General features: G+C 41.9%; 1 protein-coding gene across 2 annotated transcripts in view; it reads right to left on the bottom strand.

Annotated features, from left to right (window-relative positions):
* Positions 1 to 14,772, bottom strand: part of MFGE8 (milk fat globule EGF and factor V/VIII domain containing) — a 34,045-nt gene extending 19,273 nt beyond the window's left edge. For both annotated transcript variants that reach the window (XM_026709345.2, XM_026709344.2), the window contains exons 1-3: positions 14,526 to 14,772; positions 2,093 to 2,218; positions 948 to 1,073 (exon numbers count right to left, since the gene is read on the bottom strand). In XM_026709345.2, coding sequence (XP_026565130.1) covers positions 948 to 1,073; positions 2,093 to 2,218; positions 14,526 to 14,598 — 325 coding nt within the window. In that variant the 5' untranslated portion in view covers positions 14,599 to 14,772. The remainder of the gene's footprint in view (positions 1 to 947; positions 1,074 to 2,092; positions 2,219 to 14,525) is intronic.
* Positions 14,773 to 17,449: the final 2,677 nt, after the last annotated feature.

Raw genomic sequence — 17,449 nt, forward strand, 5'->3', positions numbered from 1 at the left:
GCGGTGCTCATCTCTGTTACAAAGCTGAAGAGCCAGCACCATCCAAAGATGTCTTCGTGGTCATGTGGCCAGCAGGACTAAACGCGGAAAGCGCACAGAACGTTGTTACCTTCCCACCAAAGGTGGTCCCTATTTTTCTACTTGCAGTTTTACATGCTTTCGAACTGCTAGGTTGGTGGAAGCTGGGACAAGTAACGGGAGCTCACTCTGTTATGCAGCGCTAGGGATTTGAACCATCGAACTGCTGACCTTTTCTGATTGACAAGCTCAGCATCTTAGCCATTGAGCCACTGTGTCCCCTTCGAAAAAGTAATCAGAAAAGATTACTCAGTCCTAAAAGGAAGAAAGCATGATGGAACTGATGGTGTTAGCTAGTTTGGGTAATGAAACGTCTGCAAGAAAACAACCAAGCTCAGAGAGCACCAAGGATCTCGCAGGAAAAAGGAACTCAAAATAACCTGACCTTTATTTTGTTTGGTAGAAGACGGACAGAGAGAGAGAGACAGAGAGAGAAAGAGAGAAACCTGGACATGCTTTCAAGATTCTGTCATCTACTTTACTACAATGAAAGATATTCTTGCAATTCCTGTGGCGCCTGTTTCTTAACTTGGCCTATCTCAAAGGAGTGACATCCTATCACAAAATGCCCTTTTTATCATTGCAAAAAGAAACACAAGGAGATAAGATAAAGGATGAGGGAATCCGAAATACTGGCTCATTGTCAGGTTTTGAATATCACTGATGCCATGAGGAGAGACGAGGCTCTTGGTGAGTCTTGTAGGTGACAAGAATGGCACAAATGGTGACATTTTTGGATGGACCTGAGAGGTAGGAATGCCCATAGTTTTAAGCCCCACTTATGAGCTTCTCAGAGACTGCTCCGAAACTAGCATGTGCTGATCTTCTGTGACCTGTGGGATATCTTTCCAGAAGAAAATCATACTCACAGTACTGGCAGTGTTTGCCATTATACCCGGGACGACATATGCACATGTATTCACTGAAAGCATCACCCCGATTGGGAAGTAACCTGCATTCCCCATCATTCTTGCATGGATTTGGTTGGCAGGGACCTAAAGACATAAGATGCAGAAGGAGGAAGAAATTGGGAAGAAAAGGAACACAATCAGCTTCTGCAACATCCATCTCTTAAGAGTAGTATTGAGCCTTGGTGGCACAGTGGTTAGAGTGCAATGCTGCAGGCTACTTCTGCTAACTGCTGACTGCCTGCAGTTCGATTCTCACCAGGCTCAAGCTTGACTCAGCCTTCCATCCTTCTGAGGTGGGTAAAATGAGGACCCAGATTGTTGGAGGCAATACGCTGACACTGTAAACCGCTTAGAGAGGGCTGTGAAGCATTGTAAAGTGCCATATAAGTCTAAGTGCTATCACTATTGCATTTAAAACAACCCAAAGCAGCTACATAACCCTCTCCCCATTGCCTGCATCTTAACTCAGGAGAAAGAATGAATGGCTGCTGAATCCTAAATGTGATTAGCAAACCATGATTTGCATATTATAATGGCCTTTAATTGTGGATATTATTTCCAAACAAATGACTTCTGTAAAGCCTCCATCAAATTTGATTAGAAAACCAAACTGGAATATATCACAGCTTGCGGCTAGGCCCATTGGTAGGGAAAACAAACCGCAGCTTGCAAGTAATCATTAAAGAAACCATCCAATGAGGTTGAATCATGGCAACTGGGCCAAACTTTGTTCATCTGAGATGTTTCATTGTTCATCCAAGCAACTTCATCGGTCAGAGCAAAATTAGTCTTCGCTGACATCCAATGAGCTGTCCAGATTTGCTGAGCGATCCTCTCCTGCCCCAGAAGCTTAGTGGAAGAGATGTGCTATCAATGAAGGCAACATTGACAAGAATTCTGCCTTAGTGGACATTCAAACACGGCCTATTCTATAGCAGAGGGCAATCTGCGGCTCCTGGACCTCTCCTCCATGGACTTAGGAGTCCTCTCTGCTCTGGCAACTAAAGTTCAGCAGCACAGTTGCCCAAACTGTCTACTACTGGTCACACCACATCTGGAACGTTTAGAAGAGAGAACATCCGGGCTAAGAATGCCATACCTACCTTTCTCAGTTTCATTGCAGGTAGGCCCAGTGAAGCCGTCTGCACAGATACAGAAGAACGGAGATTGATCTAGACTCTTGAGGCAAGTTCCTCCATTCTGGCAGTGATTTACATCACAGAAATCACCTATTAAACAAACAAAGATACACATCAGAGCAATAGAGAAGAAAGGGGTTGCTGTCTTCCTATCTGCCCCTTTGAGCATTTATCTAACCTTCTTCTCTTATTTCCAGTGAAAATGGCGGGGGGGTTGCAGCAAAAGAACACACGCACACTTCCATACAAGGGCATGAAAACCCATTCCAGGCCAAGGGTTGCACTAACAGTTTGAGTGACACGATGGCCACGGCAAGAGCAAGATTGTACTTCAAGGCAATGAAGTTTTCAATATCATTGCCGCTGAGCTAATTATTCATTCATTCCTTTGTCCGGGGGTCAAAAATTACCATGTGGACCTGACTTGGGTCACACCCAACTCACTGAATAGGCACACAAATCTATAAAGTCACAAATGGCAAGAAAAAAAACCTACTGAATCAGATCAAAAGCTGATCAGTTTTGACCCTTCTGTTCACAAAGGAACGAGGAAACGATTCCGGGCAATTCACAACCAGGGGCCTCTCTTGTTTTTACAATGAATGGCATTCAGAGTTGTAGTCATTCTGACCTTAGACATAATATCCACCATCCTAGCCAATAAAGATTGAAAGTCTTATCATCCATGAATTAGTTTAATCCCTTTTAAAAGACTTGGAAAAGAGCTCCTGCTTCCGAACCTCAGGATATACAATTTCCCTTTTCAAGCTAACCATTGGTAAATGCCTATGGAGATTCTCAGTCATTTTTTAAATTTTTTTATTTATTTATTTTGTCAAGTGATTATAAGATAACAGGTATGTATAAACATAGTTATGAATACATGAAATGGATAAATATAAGAAAAATAAAAAGAAACAATAGGACAGGGACAGTAGGCACGTTGGTGCACTTATGCACGCCCCCTATCAGATCAGAGTTGTCCAAAGGTGTTTTTTCCAAAAGCAACTGGGAGGAGGAGGAGGAGGAGGAGGAGGAGGAGGAGGAGGAGGAGGAGGAGGAGGAGGAGGAGGAGGAGGAGGAGAAGAAGAAGAAGAAGAAGAAGAAGAAGAAGAAGAAGAAGAAGAAGAAGAAGAAGAAGAAGAAGAAGAAGAAGAAGAAGAAGAAGAAGAAGAAGAAGAAGAAGAAGATGATTATTTCATTTCTCATCCAAGAAGCTTCATCAATTCTGATGGTGGGGAGATGGATGGATAAGTACTGACAGTTGAGACCCCCATCAGAGCTGAAGAAGCTTCTTGGATGAGAAGCGAAACATTTGCTTCTTCTTCCTCAAGGAAAAAAGAGTGCAGTTGCATTTTGATAAAAGTGCCTTTGAGACTAACCATTACTAAGTCAAGTCAATGTTTATTACAGTCAAAGACTTGAGCAAGTTAAAAACACCCAAGGAATATCAAGTTTTAAAATCTAGAATAAAAGTAATGAATGATTGATAAAATCCACATTAAAATCACAATTTGGCATCCAGCCTGTCAGCTGCACATGAGCCAAACACAGCATAGCCCAACTATAATATAATATCAATCCTTAAACGGTGAGACCCGTAGTTATTATATACTAAATTACCATTGGTAAATAGCTACCTTGTCCATACCAAATCACTCATGCTTACTTACTGCAGGTTCTACAAAAAGAAAAGACTAAAAAAAGAGAGAAGTCACCATCACAAACTCAAACCCTCTGAGATCAGACCGATGGGGTAGCTTCCCACACACTGGCTCATGAAATGCAATTTTCTTTGACTTAAGCTACTCCCAAGATCTTTTTATAGCACAAGTTCTTGGGGTTAATCTCACTTCCTGCCATTCCGCAGACTTCATGCAGACTTTGCCAAGGAACTTGGCTTCATACAGGGAGTTCAAAAGTGCTGGTGTGACTCCTACAGCCAATCCTGGAAAGAAAGAAACAAGGCAGCAGAACTGGGCGAGAGTTCAAGTACTTGCTTGTACTGCTGCCCTAGCTGGTTCTGGATGATTTCACCCTCTATCTATGCATTGCCATGAGATAGAAGAACCAAAGGAGAAGAGCTTGGCTTTTGGAAGAAAGCAAGAAACTGTTTTCATCCAGTTCAGACCATCAAAGGCTGGGAAGAGAGTCTCACTCTTGAATGGCTTTCAGCCAAGGATCTCTAAGGTTGTTTGCCAAGCTACTGTAAAAACCCTAGGAAGACAGGAAATGTTTGAATAACCATATGCCTTTATTTGTTTGGATTCTTCCTTATGGTTCTTGACTCTTGACAAATGCATCTTTTCTTTAAATGTACACTGAGAGCATGTGCACCAAGACAAATTCCTTGTGTGTCCAATCACACTTGGCCAGTAAAGAATTCTATTCTGTTCTGTTCTGTTCTATTCCTTCAAGAAGTCAAGGTTTATTCACTCACTTCCAACAGGTGGGAAATCTCAGATGCAATGTTATTAAAACTAATTTAAAAGAAGAAGATAAAAATTAATGCAAACTCAGATAAAGTGAGCAAAATAAAAGGAGAAAGAAGAAAACAAAGAAAATGCTAAAAGTGCAAGAAAGGTGGGGGATTAAAAGAAAGTAGAAAAGAAAGAAAAACGTTACTAAGAAATCCAATGTAGAATAATAGAATTGGAGGTCTTCTAGCACAACCCTGCTTGAGCAGGAGACCCTATACCATTTCAGACCAATGGTTATCCAATCCCCTTTTGAAAGCCTCCAGTGATGGAGCATTCACACTTCTGAGGGCAACATATTCCATCAGTTGATTGCTCTCACTGTTAGGAAATATCTCCTTAGTTTTAGGTTGCTTCTCTCCTTGGTTAGTTTTCCATGCATTGTTTCTTGTCTTGCCTTTTGGTGCTTTGGAAAATAGGTTGACCCCCTCATCTTTGTAGGAGCCCCTCAAATATTGGAAGACTGCTATCATGTCTCCCCTAAGTCCTTCTGTTCATTAGATTAGACATACCCAATTCCTGTAACTGTTCTTCACATGTTTTAGCCATATTGTTTGGCGGCGGCTACACACTGTTGGCTACCAAACTTTGGCAATGATAAGTACAATTATATATGTGCATCTTAGCCTATAGTTACAATTTAACTCTCTTCTTTCTATCGTCTACTAGATAATGTTTGGCGTAAATATTTACTTTCCTAAACAGATAAACAAAATGGCCATGGCTGGGCAAAAAAACATTGACTTTGTGGGAAACCAGTGGGGAATGTCAGAAATCCTGATCACAGGACCACAGCTGACCATGGTAACAGCCAGAGGTTATGAATACAGCTGGTCTGAAGATCCTTGAAATTTCAATGCCATGGGAGTAATGAGTCCCCAATTTTGTATACAATCTTTAAGTTAGTGGATTTAAGGCAGTGGTGGGATTCAAAAAAATTTACTACCGGTTTTCTGGGTGTGGCTTGGTGGGCATGGCATGACTTGGTAGGCATGGCTTGGTGGGCATGGCAGGGGAAGGATACTGTAAAATATCCATTCCCTCCCCACTCTACTAACCTGCTTTTCAGCTCCATTCTCCTGTGCAGGGCAACAAAAGGAGACCCAGACAATCAGCTGGGACTCAATGGGAGGCAGATAATAGATGGGGACGGGCCAGTCAGAGGTGGTATTTGCCGGTTCTCCAAACTACTCAAAATTTATGCTACTGGTTCTCCAGAACTGGTCAGAACCTGCTGAATACCACCTCTGATTTGAGGTAGTTTGATTCAAAAACTTCCACACTAGGATGCTAACTAAATAGCCAGGGCAGTTCTAGTAGTGAACAGATTCTGTCTAAACATCAAAACCCTAAATTGTACTTTATTTCTTTCTGTTTCGTGCAAAAGATTTCTAAGGGATTTCCAAGCAGCAACCAGTATTGACACTGTCTTTTCTCTGATCAAAGAAATCCACTTAGCCATCTCTGCAAATCCCTTCCTCTTCACCAACCATTCCACTAGGGTGAGTAACATTGAGTCTTTCCACTTTTGTGTGCATATAATAATCTCACTGCAGTTGTCATATATAAAACAAGAGTCACCTTGAATGTGGGATATTATCCATCAATCAATCAATCAATAAAAACTGTGACTTTTTTCCAGCTTTGTCCATCAAATCCACCCAAAGAAAAACCTCTGATTTCAATTGCATATTCATCTTCAAACTCCTCTGAAACCCAGTACAGATAGAAAGTTGTTAAAGGCAGGAAAACTGAATTACCACCTCACACTGCTCAGATGCTTGCAAAGTTGATTTCATCTGACAGGTATAATGTGAACAGGGAGGATTCATGCCCCAGACAGTCAAAAAGGTGACCCTACTTATCCCTTATTGTCTTTGCTGTCAACAGTAGTTACATTTCTCTTGCAGAGATCTCAGCCTTATACAGAAATCTCACGGAAGAGACATTTGCATGGAATCAAGTTTTGGCCTCGCAGGTCCTTCTTCTACACAGGTAGTCCTTGATCTGCAATCGCAACTGGGACCAGAATTTCTGTTGATAAGCAATGTGGTTGCTAAGTGAGTCACAACCGATTTTATAACCAGACTCCTCTCTAGAACACTAAAAATCTCCATAGACTGTTCTCATCCTGGACATTCATATTTCGATCTGTTACCATCAGGGAGGTGTTATAGGTGTCTTAAAATGAGGACTAATAGATTGAGAAACAGTTTCTTCTCCAAGGCAGTAATTGTATTGAATCAAACAGTGCATTTGTGATTTAGTCCTCCTATTATTATTATAATTATCTTAATTTTTAAAACTCTGTAGTGTGATTGTAATGTGGTGTTTGGGGCACTGTGCTGGAGTATCTTTCAAATTTCATTGTATTCATGGAATGCAGTGACAATAAAAGTATTCTATTCTATTCTATTCTATTCTATTCTATAACCATATATATATATATATATATATATATATATATATATATATATATATATATATATATATATATATAATATAATATACATAGTATCCAACTTCCTATATTGACTTTGCTTGTTGGAAGCTGGCTAGGAAGGTCTCAAATGGTGATCACTGCAACCACAAGAAATACAGGTAGTCAACAGCTCATTTAGGGACCGTTCAAAGTTACCACGGCAGTGGAAAAAGTGACTTACGACCGTTTTTCACCCAGCCTTTCCAGCATTCCGATGATCATGCGATCAAAATTCAGATGCTTGGCCACTGGTTCATACTTATGACCGTTGCAGTGTCCTGGGGTCACTGATCCCCTTTTCTGACCTTCCGACAAACAAAGTCCATGAGGAAGCCAGATTCACTTAACAACTGGGTAGCCAACATATCCACGGCAGCGATTCCCTTAACAGATGTGGCTAGGAAGGTGGTAAAACAGGGCAAAATCCACTAAACAAATGTCTCACTTAACAACAGAAAATTTGAGCTCAACTGTGGTTGTAAGTCAAGGACGACCCGTCAGTTGCCCAATGCCCAGATGTCAGCCTTGGAAGCCATATTTCACTTAGAAGCTTCGAGGCTGCCATGTTCAGTGCCTGAGAATTTGGGAGGGAGGATGTCATAGAGAGTTGGACAATTAGACACAACAACATCCTTTCTTAGAAGTCAAGGTCTAGAACCCTGCACCTGGAGAGGAGTGTCGGGAGGAATGTCTCCAGTTGGGAAAATGTTTGATTGAGTCATGTGATCGACTGGTGGGTGCAGGGGATGGAACTTTGATTTACTTTGGGGAAGGGAAAACCCGGAACTCTCAGATTCGGGTTTTCCAGATGTGCCAATATAACAATTCTAATAAAATGGAACTTTGAGAAAATGCCTGTCTCAGAGTTTATTGGTTTGGAGTTGGTTAGTTGAACTGTTATAAGTTGAGGACTACTTGTAGTTAAGGATTATGAGCATTGCCATGCACATAAAATTGCAGCATGCCAGACTGGAGAAGGTTGAAGGGCATCTCTTTCAGCCCTCTTCTCTTCCTGCTTCAGTAAGCCAAGTATGGTTGGGTCATTTTGATATTTACTTTCCAAACACAAGCTCATTTCTGTCCCTTAATTAAGCAACCATCCTGTCCCTTAAATAAACAGCCAAGGAACAATGGAAACAGAAACTTTATCTGGCAGCAAGGATAACAAGCTAACAAGGGGAGCATTGCCTAAGGATTGCAGCTTCGGGTCAAGAAAGCTGGATTCAGGCCAGCTTCTTGTTGTCATAACTTTGCTCATTATTCAGAAATTGGATGATCAGCATCCTAAATATATATATACAGCCTCTATTATGCAGAAGCTACTCCCTCAAATCTATCCATATTTATGGAGGTTGGAGGGGGTGAACGCAAGAAAAAAATCAGCCAGCTTCAAAAGTAATACTAAGGCATCATCATTTCTCCGAATCTGGCTAAAAAAATTGAATTTGTTGCTCTACAACCTCCTTAAGGCACTTAGAATATAGAATTTGCATATAGGCCTCCTCATCAGATGTTCAACATCTTAATACTGTGTGTCTTTTCCTATCTCTTTCTTTCTTTCTTTCTTTCTTTCCTTCTCTCTCTCTCTCTCTCTCTCCCACCCTCTCTATCTGTCATTTGCTCATTTGCATAATGACCTGGTCATTGGAATGACACTCAGTCACTAAATGGAGAACAAATACATACCTCTTAAGGAAACTTAAAAACTCCCTTTCATCTAGTAATTACGAAATAGACAATAGCACTAGCAGCTACTGCAGAGACCATCCCTTCATTCCTCCCCACTTAGAACTTATTTCATTCCAGAATTATCAATGGGGACAAAGACCATTTAATGCATTTAAGGACCTTGAATTTATCCCTTGATCCGTTCTTGGTTGCAGAAGCTGAACCAGCAACAACTGAGGAAATGACTTCCGTGCAGTACCATGTCAGAAGTGAGAAAATGCACTTTAGATAGATGTGTTGCTATCAAGGATCCTCCTTCAAGGAGGATCTAAAACCCCTTTATCCATTCCCTCGCTTCTCACAACATGGGACAACTAGTGGCTAACTCTCTCACACGTGGTGTTTCCTAAATCTCTTTTATGACTGTTTCGTTCAAAAAATGCCTATCCTATGCTCTTTAACTGAATCTTCCTTGGATAGTTTTTAACTTCTGCAATCCAGGGAACATCTAGTTTGTCCCTGACTTCCTCCATGTTTTATTTACAGAAGTTTCGACCCTGTCCTGCATTTCTTCTGCCCCTTGTTTTTCTCATGCTAACAGCCACACCTGTGATGACAAAAGGCTTGCAAAAAGATCTTTGATTGTTTAGATATTGGAAGTTTGCATGATGAGTCTTATTTGTACGAAAGACTGTCTTGCAGATCCAATCTGGGTCGGCCAACTTTTGGACTCATGCAGGAGCCCATCCTCAGGGAACTTCTCCCTAGCACAGTGTGTGCTGGTCTCTCTGCTAGAGAGAAGTTCCTCTGGTCCTGGTGCCCGACCCAAATTGGATCATGCAACATTATCCTGGGACATGAATATTTGCCCTGGAGTGGCGTGGTGGCCTAGAGGGGATCTCACAATCAGGAGGCTGTGAGTTCCATCCTAAGTAGAGGCAGTTATTTCCTCTCTCTGGGCACACCGATAAATATTTCTGCTGAACATAACTCCGCATTGGTGACAGGAAGGGCATCTGGCCAGTAAAACACTCTGCTAGTTCCATTCAGTTGCCCAGATTCCATCCCGCAAGGGATTATGGGGTCATTAAAAGAAGACGTATATTTGCCCTCATTCGTGAAAGTCTGACTTGTTTTTAAATGGTTCTGACAGCAAGAAACCTCATGCTGAGATTTTCATTTCTCTAACTGGCTTTGCCCAAACCTCTTCAAAACTATCTGGTTTCATTTTCCTTTGTCAAAGGGCTGAAAGTGCTGAATCTGCTCAGAACCATCCCAACTGCCTGGGCAGGTAAATGCTTACTGCTGCAGATTCAGGCCAAACCCCACGCAAGCAGCTCACGGTAGAAATTTAAACAGTTTCTTCCTGCTTCAACATCAATCAGGAATAAAGGTAAAGTGCTTTCTTCTTCAGTGCTTGTTTTGGAAATGAGGCAAATCCTTAGCAAAAGAAAAAGCTCTCAGATATAGTGACAAACATTGCCAGACAGTTTGCATAAAGCTTGTAACCTTGTTCGGTGCTGAATTATGATCAACATCACACAGCACACTAAGCCAAAACATGAGTAGCTTGGCTTTAACGCAGCATGTTGTACAAAGCAAGCCCCTGTAATTCACAAGCCATGATTTATGACTTATTGTTGTGTGAATTCAGCCAATGAGACTTCGTCAAGAAATCATTTGCAATACACAAACCATTCTTATAGTTTTGTTCTTCATCCAAATAATTTAAATTGACCTTTTCTAGAATGCAACTTCTTCGCCAACATACCGGCTGTCTGAGACTAATCATATAAATTATGATTTATTCAAACACAGCTTACTGAATAAGCCATAACAGGCTGGTTTCATGCAACCAGCTAAGCTATAAATCCTGGTTTACAAATTGCGATGGCCAGATTTGCAGCGGATGTGAAAAACATTCCTTTTTAAGGCTTAAGCTAGGAATTCTCAAATGATGGGTCAGGATCCGAAGGGGGTGCCCTAAGCAAATTAGAAGGTGGTCATTGCCCCCGAGTGGGAATGCTGCAAAATTCCACTGGGCATTTTGCCCTATGCTAGCTTGAGAAAGTTTGAGGGTAGCTGCAAAACCTGAAAAACTTGTGATATTAAGCGTAAATGCTTATTTTATTAAAAGTTAAGTGATGTATTTTTTTAACCATCCATATCCCCAATGTCTACGGAGATTCTCAATCATCCAGGTCATGGTTGTCCCTAAGGTGCTTTTCAAAATGCAAAACTGGAAAGAAAGTCCAGTTGCATTTTGAAAAGCACCTTTGGGATATTCATATCCCCAGGGAAATCCTTAGGTTTATTTATGAGACATCCCAAGAGGTTTGTGAAGCCCGACTTAAGAGTGATGTAGAAACTCAGCTATATCGTCTTCACAGCTGTGCAACCCCATTCATGAAGTGCACTGGCTCTCTAAATAAGGATGCGTCCCAATCTTAGCTTAATGCTTGAATGAGGGTAGGAAGGAACCTGCTTGCGCATGTTAGCCTGTAATGGTGCTGTTACCAAAAGATTCTGAGTTTGAAGAACTCACTTTCAAAATATTTATACTCATTAAACTTGGCATTTCAAACATTACAACAAGATCAGAGAGGCAAGCATCAGATCTCCAAGAAGCTGTCAGATAGCAACTTGGTGCAGGAGTAACCAGGATATTTTAGGGACAAGTTGGAATCTGTGGCCTACCTTTTTTCCAACCCATCTCCAAAACTTAAACCACAATGTATCCAGCTTCAGCTCAACCTCAAGCGGATCCCTGCCGCAGTGTACGATGGGAGGATGTTGTTATTATCTTTATTTGCCTTATTCACTGGAAAAAAAACACCCTGTTCTCCACACATACAGAAAAATTATATGCTGCCTACTAGCTCAAAGTTGCAAGAGGTCACCAAGAAGAGAAACCGATATTAGCCTAAGTATGAGGGGTACTTGGTGCTCTCCGAGCTTGCTTATTTACTTGCAGATGTTTCATTAACCAAACTAGGTAACATCATCAGTGCTAGTTACCTAGTTTGGGTAATGAAACATCTGCAAGGAAACAAGCAAGCTCAGAGAGCATCAAGGACCCCTCAATGTCAACCCTGAGTTAAATATATTTTCCTTTATTAGTAGCCTAAGTATGGCTAGGAAAAATAAGTCCTGGTTAGCAATGCTTTGCATAGTCACCTATCAGCAGGGGTAGGATTCTACCAGTTCGCACCTAATCGCTAGAACCAGTTGTTAACATTCTAAGCAGTTCGAAGAACCAGTTGTTAGAAGAAATTACTGGCCTAATCCTGTAAGGAAGGCAGGAAGGAAACATTCTGGTGTTGCTTACAGAAACTGCCTCTCCATTAACTCTTATTACATTCTTGGTAGGACTAGACTTCCTGTCTCAGGAACATCTCTGGAGTTTTTTCCCCCTCCTTTGCTGGTACTTTGCTTGTGTGGAGTGACCGCTCAAAATTACAATGGCACTGAAAAAAGTGACTTATGACCATTTTTCACACTTACAACTGTTGCAGCATCCCCACAGTCATGAGAGGCCAGGTGAAGAGATGCATGCCTCAATGTGAGTGATGTTGAGTTGGCCACACCCAGCCAATAACATGACCACCAAGCCACGTCCACCCAGTCACATAACCACCAAGCCACGGCCACCACCTAAGCCATGCCCACAGAACCGGTTGTTAAAAATTTGAATCCCACCCCTGCCTATCAGCCATCTCAAATTAAATATTGATTATCTATAACAATGAAAGTTCCTTTGATCCAGGATTGTCCCTGTCCAACTATGCAATTTATCTTATTTTAAAACTACCACCTCAATAAGAAGAAACTGCAGTGAAGTTGAACCAGCCAACTATATACACTTAAATTAATGAGTTGACTTCACTGCAGCCATGTATGCAGGCGCAGGCTCTATGGGAATGTCAAAAAGCATGTTTTCATCTAAACACTTACAGAGTTTTCTTCTCACTCTCAGGAGCCACAGTTAGGCAGTGCATATCAAGACAAAAACGTCCAGATTCTCAAGGACAATGAAGCCCAGAGGGATGTGTTGCTTAGCTGTAAAACATGTTTTTCACTGACCAAAGATCCTTGGTTTTTGTCCCAGGGACAGCTCTGATTTGAAACCTCAAAGACTTCTTAGTAATTGCTTTCACCCAGCATATTAACCCATGGATAACTAAACAAGACAGAATAAATTCAACTGCCTGGATTTGCACACCATACTGGACCACAAATTTGCCAAGCATCCTTCAGCTAACATAATGCAAACTGTGTTAAAAAAAATAAACAGCTAACATAATGCAAACTCTGTTAAAAAAAATAAACAGTACTGAGCCAAATTGACGAACAGTTTGGCTGGGTCTAAGTTACCTTTCTGTCCTCCCACATGTCTTTTTGCAAAAGACCCTTGCACTGATGCATGCTGAGTTCACACATCATGCCATAACATCATTGGTTTGAACCAGAGTTTGCTGAACAGCCACCATTGTCTGGATTCAGACATTTCTCTAAGGCTCAGAGCCGAGGTGATTACTCTCCTATTTTTGAGGCCTTCAGAGATCAGCACAGTATTACTTGTTTGAAAGTGCAGGATATATATCACAGGTTAGTGCACTGCAGCTAATTGGTGTCTCCCAAACCTACTTCAAGCTTCACTTTCACTCATTATGTGATGTGGTCCCATCAACTTGGCAACCACAGTCCCCCAAATACTAAGTTTGAGTCTTCCTTGGGCATCAAAAGGTTGTTTATCTTGGGCTATAGAAATGTACAAATCCAACCACTGCCTACAAATCACAACAATTAAGTTCAACACTCTAAACCCAAACCAAGCTAACAATATGATTCTTTAAGATGCAAACAAGAAGTCAGATATATCTTTAATACCCCAATGGAAGAAAAAAAAACACCTAGCTCCAAAACAGTTATTCCAGTTGCTGAAGAAAGAACCCTTTCAATCATGATTCAGTAGCTGCACTCCCACATGTCATATTACATTTAACCAGTTTATTAAAGAAGTCATAATTGGTTAGTCACACTGAACCTGAAAAAAAAAACAAAGAAATTGTGCCAAGCACATTGGCAAGGTTCACACACCAGCCCATCCGAGCCATTATAAAAAATAACAGCTTATTCACTTGGTTAACAGTAAGATTGATAAAGCATCTGTAGTTTAGACTGAGAAGTTCAACCAACTGCCTTAGATCGAAATCCAACGAAGAGAATAATAATTTTAAACTAATAATAATAATAATAATAATAATAATAATAATAATAATAATAATAATAATAATAATATCATTAAACAGATGGAGAGCTTTCCTAGCAAGATTTTCATTTTAGTTTGGGAGGGTTACCATCGTAATGTACATCGGCAAAGATTAAAAAAAAAACAGGGTTCTTTGCTGTTTCTGGCATTAGCAAGATTATTAAGCACACCATACTTCAGAAAGCAGCTCAGGGAAGACTTAACTGCTGACACTCACGTGCAAAATGGAAACCTTCACCTCGGAGCTTTACCGATTTTCGCGCGTCGAGCGAAACCAGCCCGACCAAAAGCGAAATAGAAACGAGCCGTCTTGAGGCTGAAAAGGACCAGATCCAACCCACTCCGTGGAAGAGACCGAAGCCCCGCGCGGCAGGTTTCGACCAGAGACCCCCATCACGCGCTCCCCCACCTAATCACCGGTGGCGCGGGAGCCCGGAGAGAATCCTAAAAGTAAAAAAAATAAAATAAAAAAATCAAATCCCGGCTTGCTTCCTTTACCTCTGATGCCGCTGAAGGCGGAGAAGGCGATCCAAAGCCCCAGCAGGAGCTGCTGGGCGCTCGATCTCTCCATGAGGTTCCCTCCGACGCCGGATCCCTGTCCCGTCCCGTCCCGAACTCCGCGGCTGTTTTGGTGTTTTTGCTCTTCTCGCAGGGATTGATGGAAGTCGGTGAGCGGGTGACTCAGTGCCCTCCGCCCCCTTCGTTCCCCGGGGACTCAAGCCTTCCAGTTACGCCCGGCCTCCACGTGTTCCAGCCGGCCAGCCAATGGGGAGAAGACGGCCCCGAGGAAGCCAAAAGGGAGTAGGCGGGCTTGGCTCCCTCCCACCCACCCACAAAGCCGCCTCTTTTGGCTCGGATGAGCTTGGCTGATGGACCGGGCTGGGCAGCTAACCGTCAACTTTTCCAAACGAGAAAAAAAAAATCGGTGCGCTTTTTTCTGGGCTCCAGGGATGGTCTTAGCCATTGCGCGCAGCGGCGCGTGATTTATTAGCCGGATTCACGCAACTCCCTGAGAACTAGACTAATGCTCAATAAGAACTGACCCTGAACTGGGCTAATTCCCCCCCTGAATATAGGTCAGCGTCTGCCAGCACAAGCCAACGGGCTTTTCAGGTTAACACATATTTGGGACTCAGCTTTTTCTACCCTGCACGTAGCAGAGGTTGTATTCAGCAGGTTCTGACCAGTTCTGGAGAACCTGTAGCGGAAATTTTGAGTAGTTCAGAGAACCAGCAAATACCACTTCTGACCCCCATCTATTCTCTGCCTCCCATTGAGTCCCAGCTAATCGGCTGGGTCTTCTTTTGTTGCCCTGCACAGGAGAAGGAGCTAGAAAGCAGGTTAGTGGGGTGGGGAGGGACTGGGATTTTGCAGAAATCTTCCCCTGCCACACCTACCAAGCCACACCCACAGAACCGGTAGTAAAAAAAATGGAATCCTACCACTGACAGGTAGCCCTAGAGTTAACCAAGCAGTTGAGTTCAACATTTACGTTGCTAAGTGAAACATTTGTCAAGTGAGCGTTTGCCCCCATTTTATGGCTTTTCTCTTGCCAGAGTTGTTAAGTGAATCGCTGCAGTTCTTAAATTAGTCCCAGGGTTGTTGAGTGAATCTGGCTCTTCCCCATTGACTCTGCTTGTCAGAAGTCTCAAAAGGGGATTATGGGGCCCACTGGGCAAGCCAACCATCATAAAGACAAACCAATTGCCAAGCACCTGAATTTTGATCACATGACCACGTGGGATGCTGCAATGGTTGTAAGTGTGAAAAACGGTCATCGGTCACTTTTTTTCCAGTGCTGTTGTAACTATGATGTGTCACTAAATGAATTATTGTAAGCTGAGGACCTATACTTCAACCCCTGCTTGGCACAGTGGTCTAATTGTTCTGTGGCTTTTATTATTACATTGTGACCCATGGCAGTTAAAAGAGGAATGTGGTGGCTCAGTGGCTAAGACGCTGAGCTTGTTGATCAGAAAGGTCGGCAGTTCGGCAGTTCAAATCCCTAGTGCTGTGTAATGGAGTGAGCTCCTGTTACTTGTCCCAGCTTCTGCCAACCTAGCAATTTGAAAGCATGTAAAAAAATACAAGTAGAAAAATAGGGACCACTTTGGTGGGAAGGTAACAGCATTGCATGCGCCTTCAGCATTTAGTCATACCAGCCGCATGACCTCGGAGACATCTTCGGACAGCACTGGGTCTTTGGCTTTGTAACAGAGATGAGCACTGCCCCCTAGAGCCGGAAACGACTAGCACGTACATGCGAGGAGAACCTTTACCTTTGCTTTAACCCGTGTAAGAGCTCAAGTTTTAATTGCTCTTGCTGGGAGATTTGTAGCGCTCCAGATATTGTCAGACTAGAACTTCCAATTATTGCTTCCACATCAGTGTTTTGTCTCTAAGCAAAACGCTCATTACACCAGCCTGCAGGACCTGTTGGGGCCTAATCTTCCTAGGAGCCATTGACCCACATTTTTGAATAGGGTGTGGCCAAAGCCTTCAATCATTCTCCATGCAGGAATAGTGTAGAAATTAGTCAGATGCTCTGTTGCATCTCTGTATGAGTCACTGGACTAGCTGGCTAGCTTCCTAACTGGAAGCACTTGCTTATGCAAACATGCAGAGAATGGTTGTTGTTTTGGGGGCCTTCTTAATTTTCAGATAAAACAATTTGGGACTCCCTTCGGCCACGGATTGTTTTATATCTTTTCAGAGATATTTCCTTCCCAGATTCCTCAGGGTCTTCAGCACTGGCTGAGCTTCCGATTTTCTTTAAACATTCTTTAGGATTCATTTTATGCCATGTCATATTTTTATAAAAGTTGCCAAATTTGAATCCCACAGGGAAATATTTAGAGAGGTATATTTGCCTGGAAAGTAGTTTGTTTTAAACTGCATAGCATGGTCAAACATCAGCAGGAAATGTTGGTGACATTTGGTATTATTGCATAAAATGCTTTGTGATTAATGTTACGCCATGTCATGTTTTGTAAAACTTGCCCAATTTGAATTCCACACGGGTCCCAGAGTTTTGATGTGCTCTGTAAGTTGGTCCATTTGAGGTCCCTTGCTTCCCAAATTTTTACTCTGATGCACCATTTCTCCCAGTTAAAAGTTACAGACATGTGAGGTTTTTTTTATTAAAAGTTCTTATTTTTATATACAAAAATCCATTCCATTTCAATCGTGTGTCAATTAGGTACATATTTCAAGTGCTTAACAATTACTAGTAATAATCTTCTTTTCAATATTACAGTATAACAATAGTCACGTTTCCATATATATAACATAAGTAGTATCCAATATATCTACTAGTTTCTCTTATTGCTTTATAGATACATATAGTCCCTTTTAGTTTACTTACTTTCTACCCATTGGTAAAATAAGTCCCATACAATGTAGTATTCAGATTCTTCTTTTTC

This window comes from Pseudonaja textilis, chromosome 13, assembly GCF_049901715.1.
Source record: "Pseudonaja textilis isolate UNSWEBS1 chromosome 13, rPseTex1.2, whole genome shotgun sequence".
NCBI classification, from domain to species: Eukaryota; Metazoa; Chordata; class Lepidosauria; order Squamata; family Elapidae; genus Pseudonaja; species Pseudonaja textilis.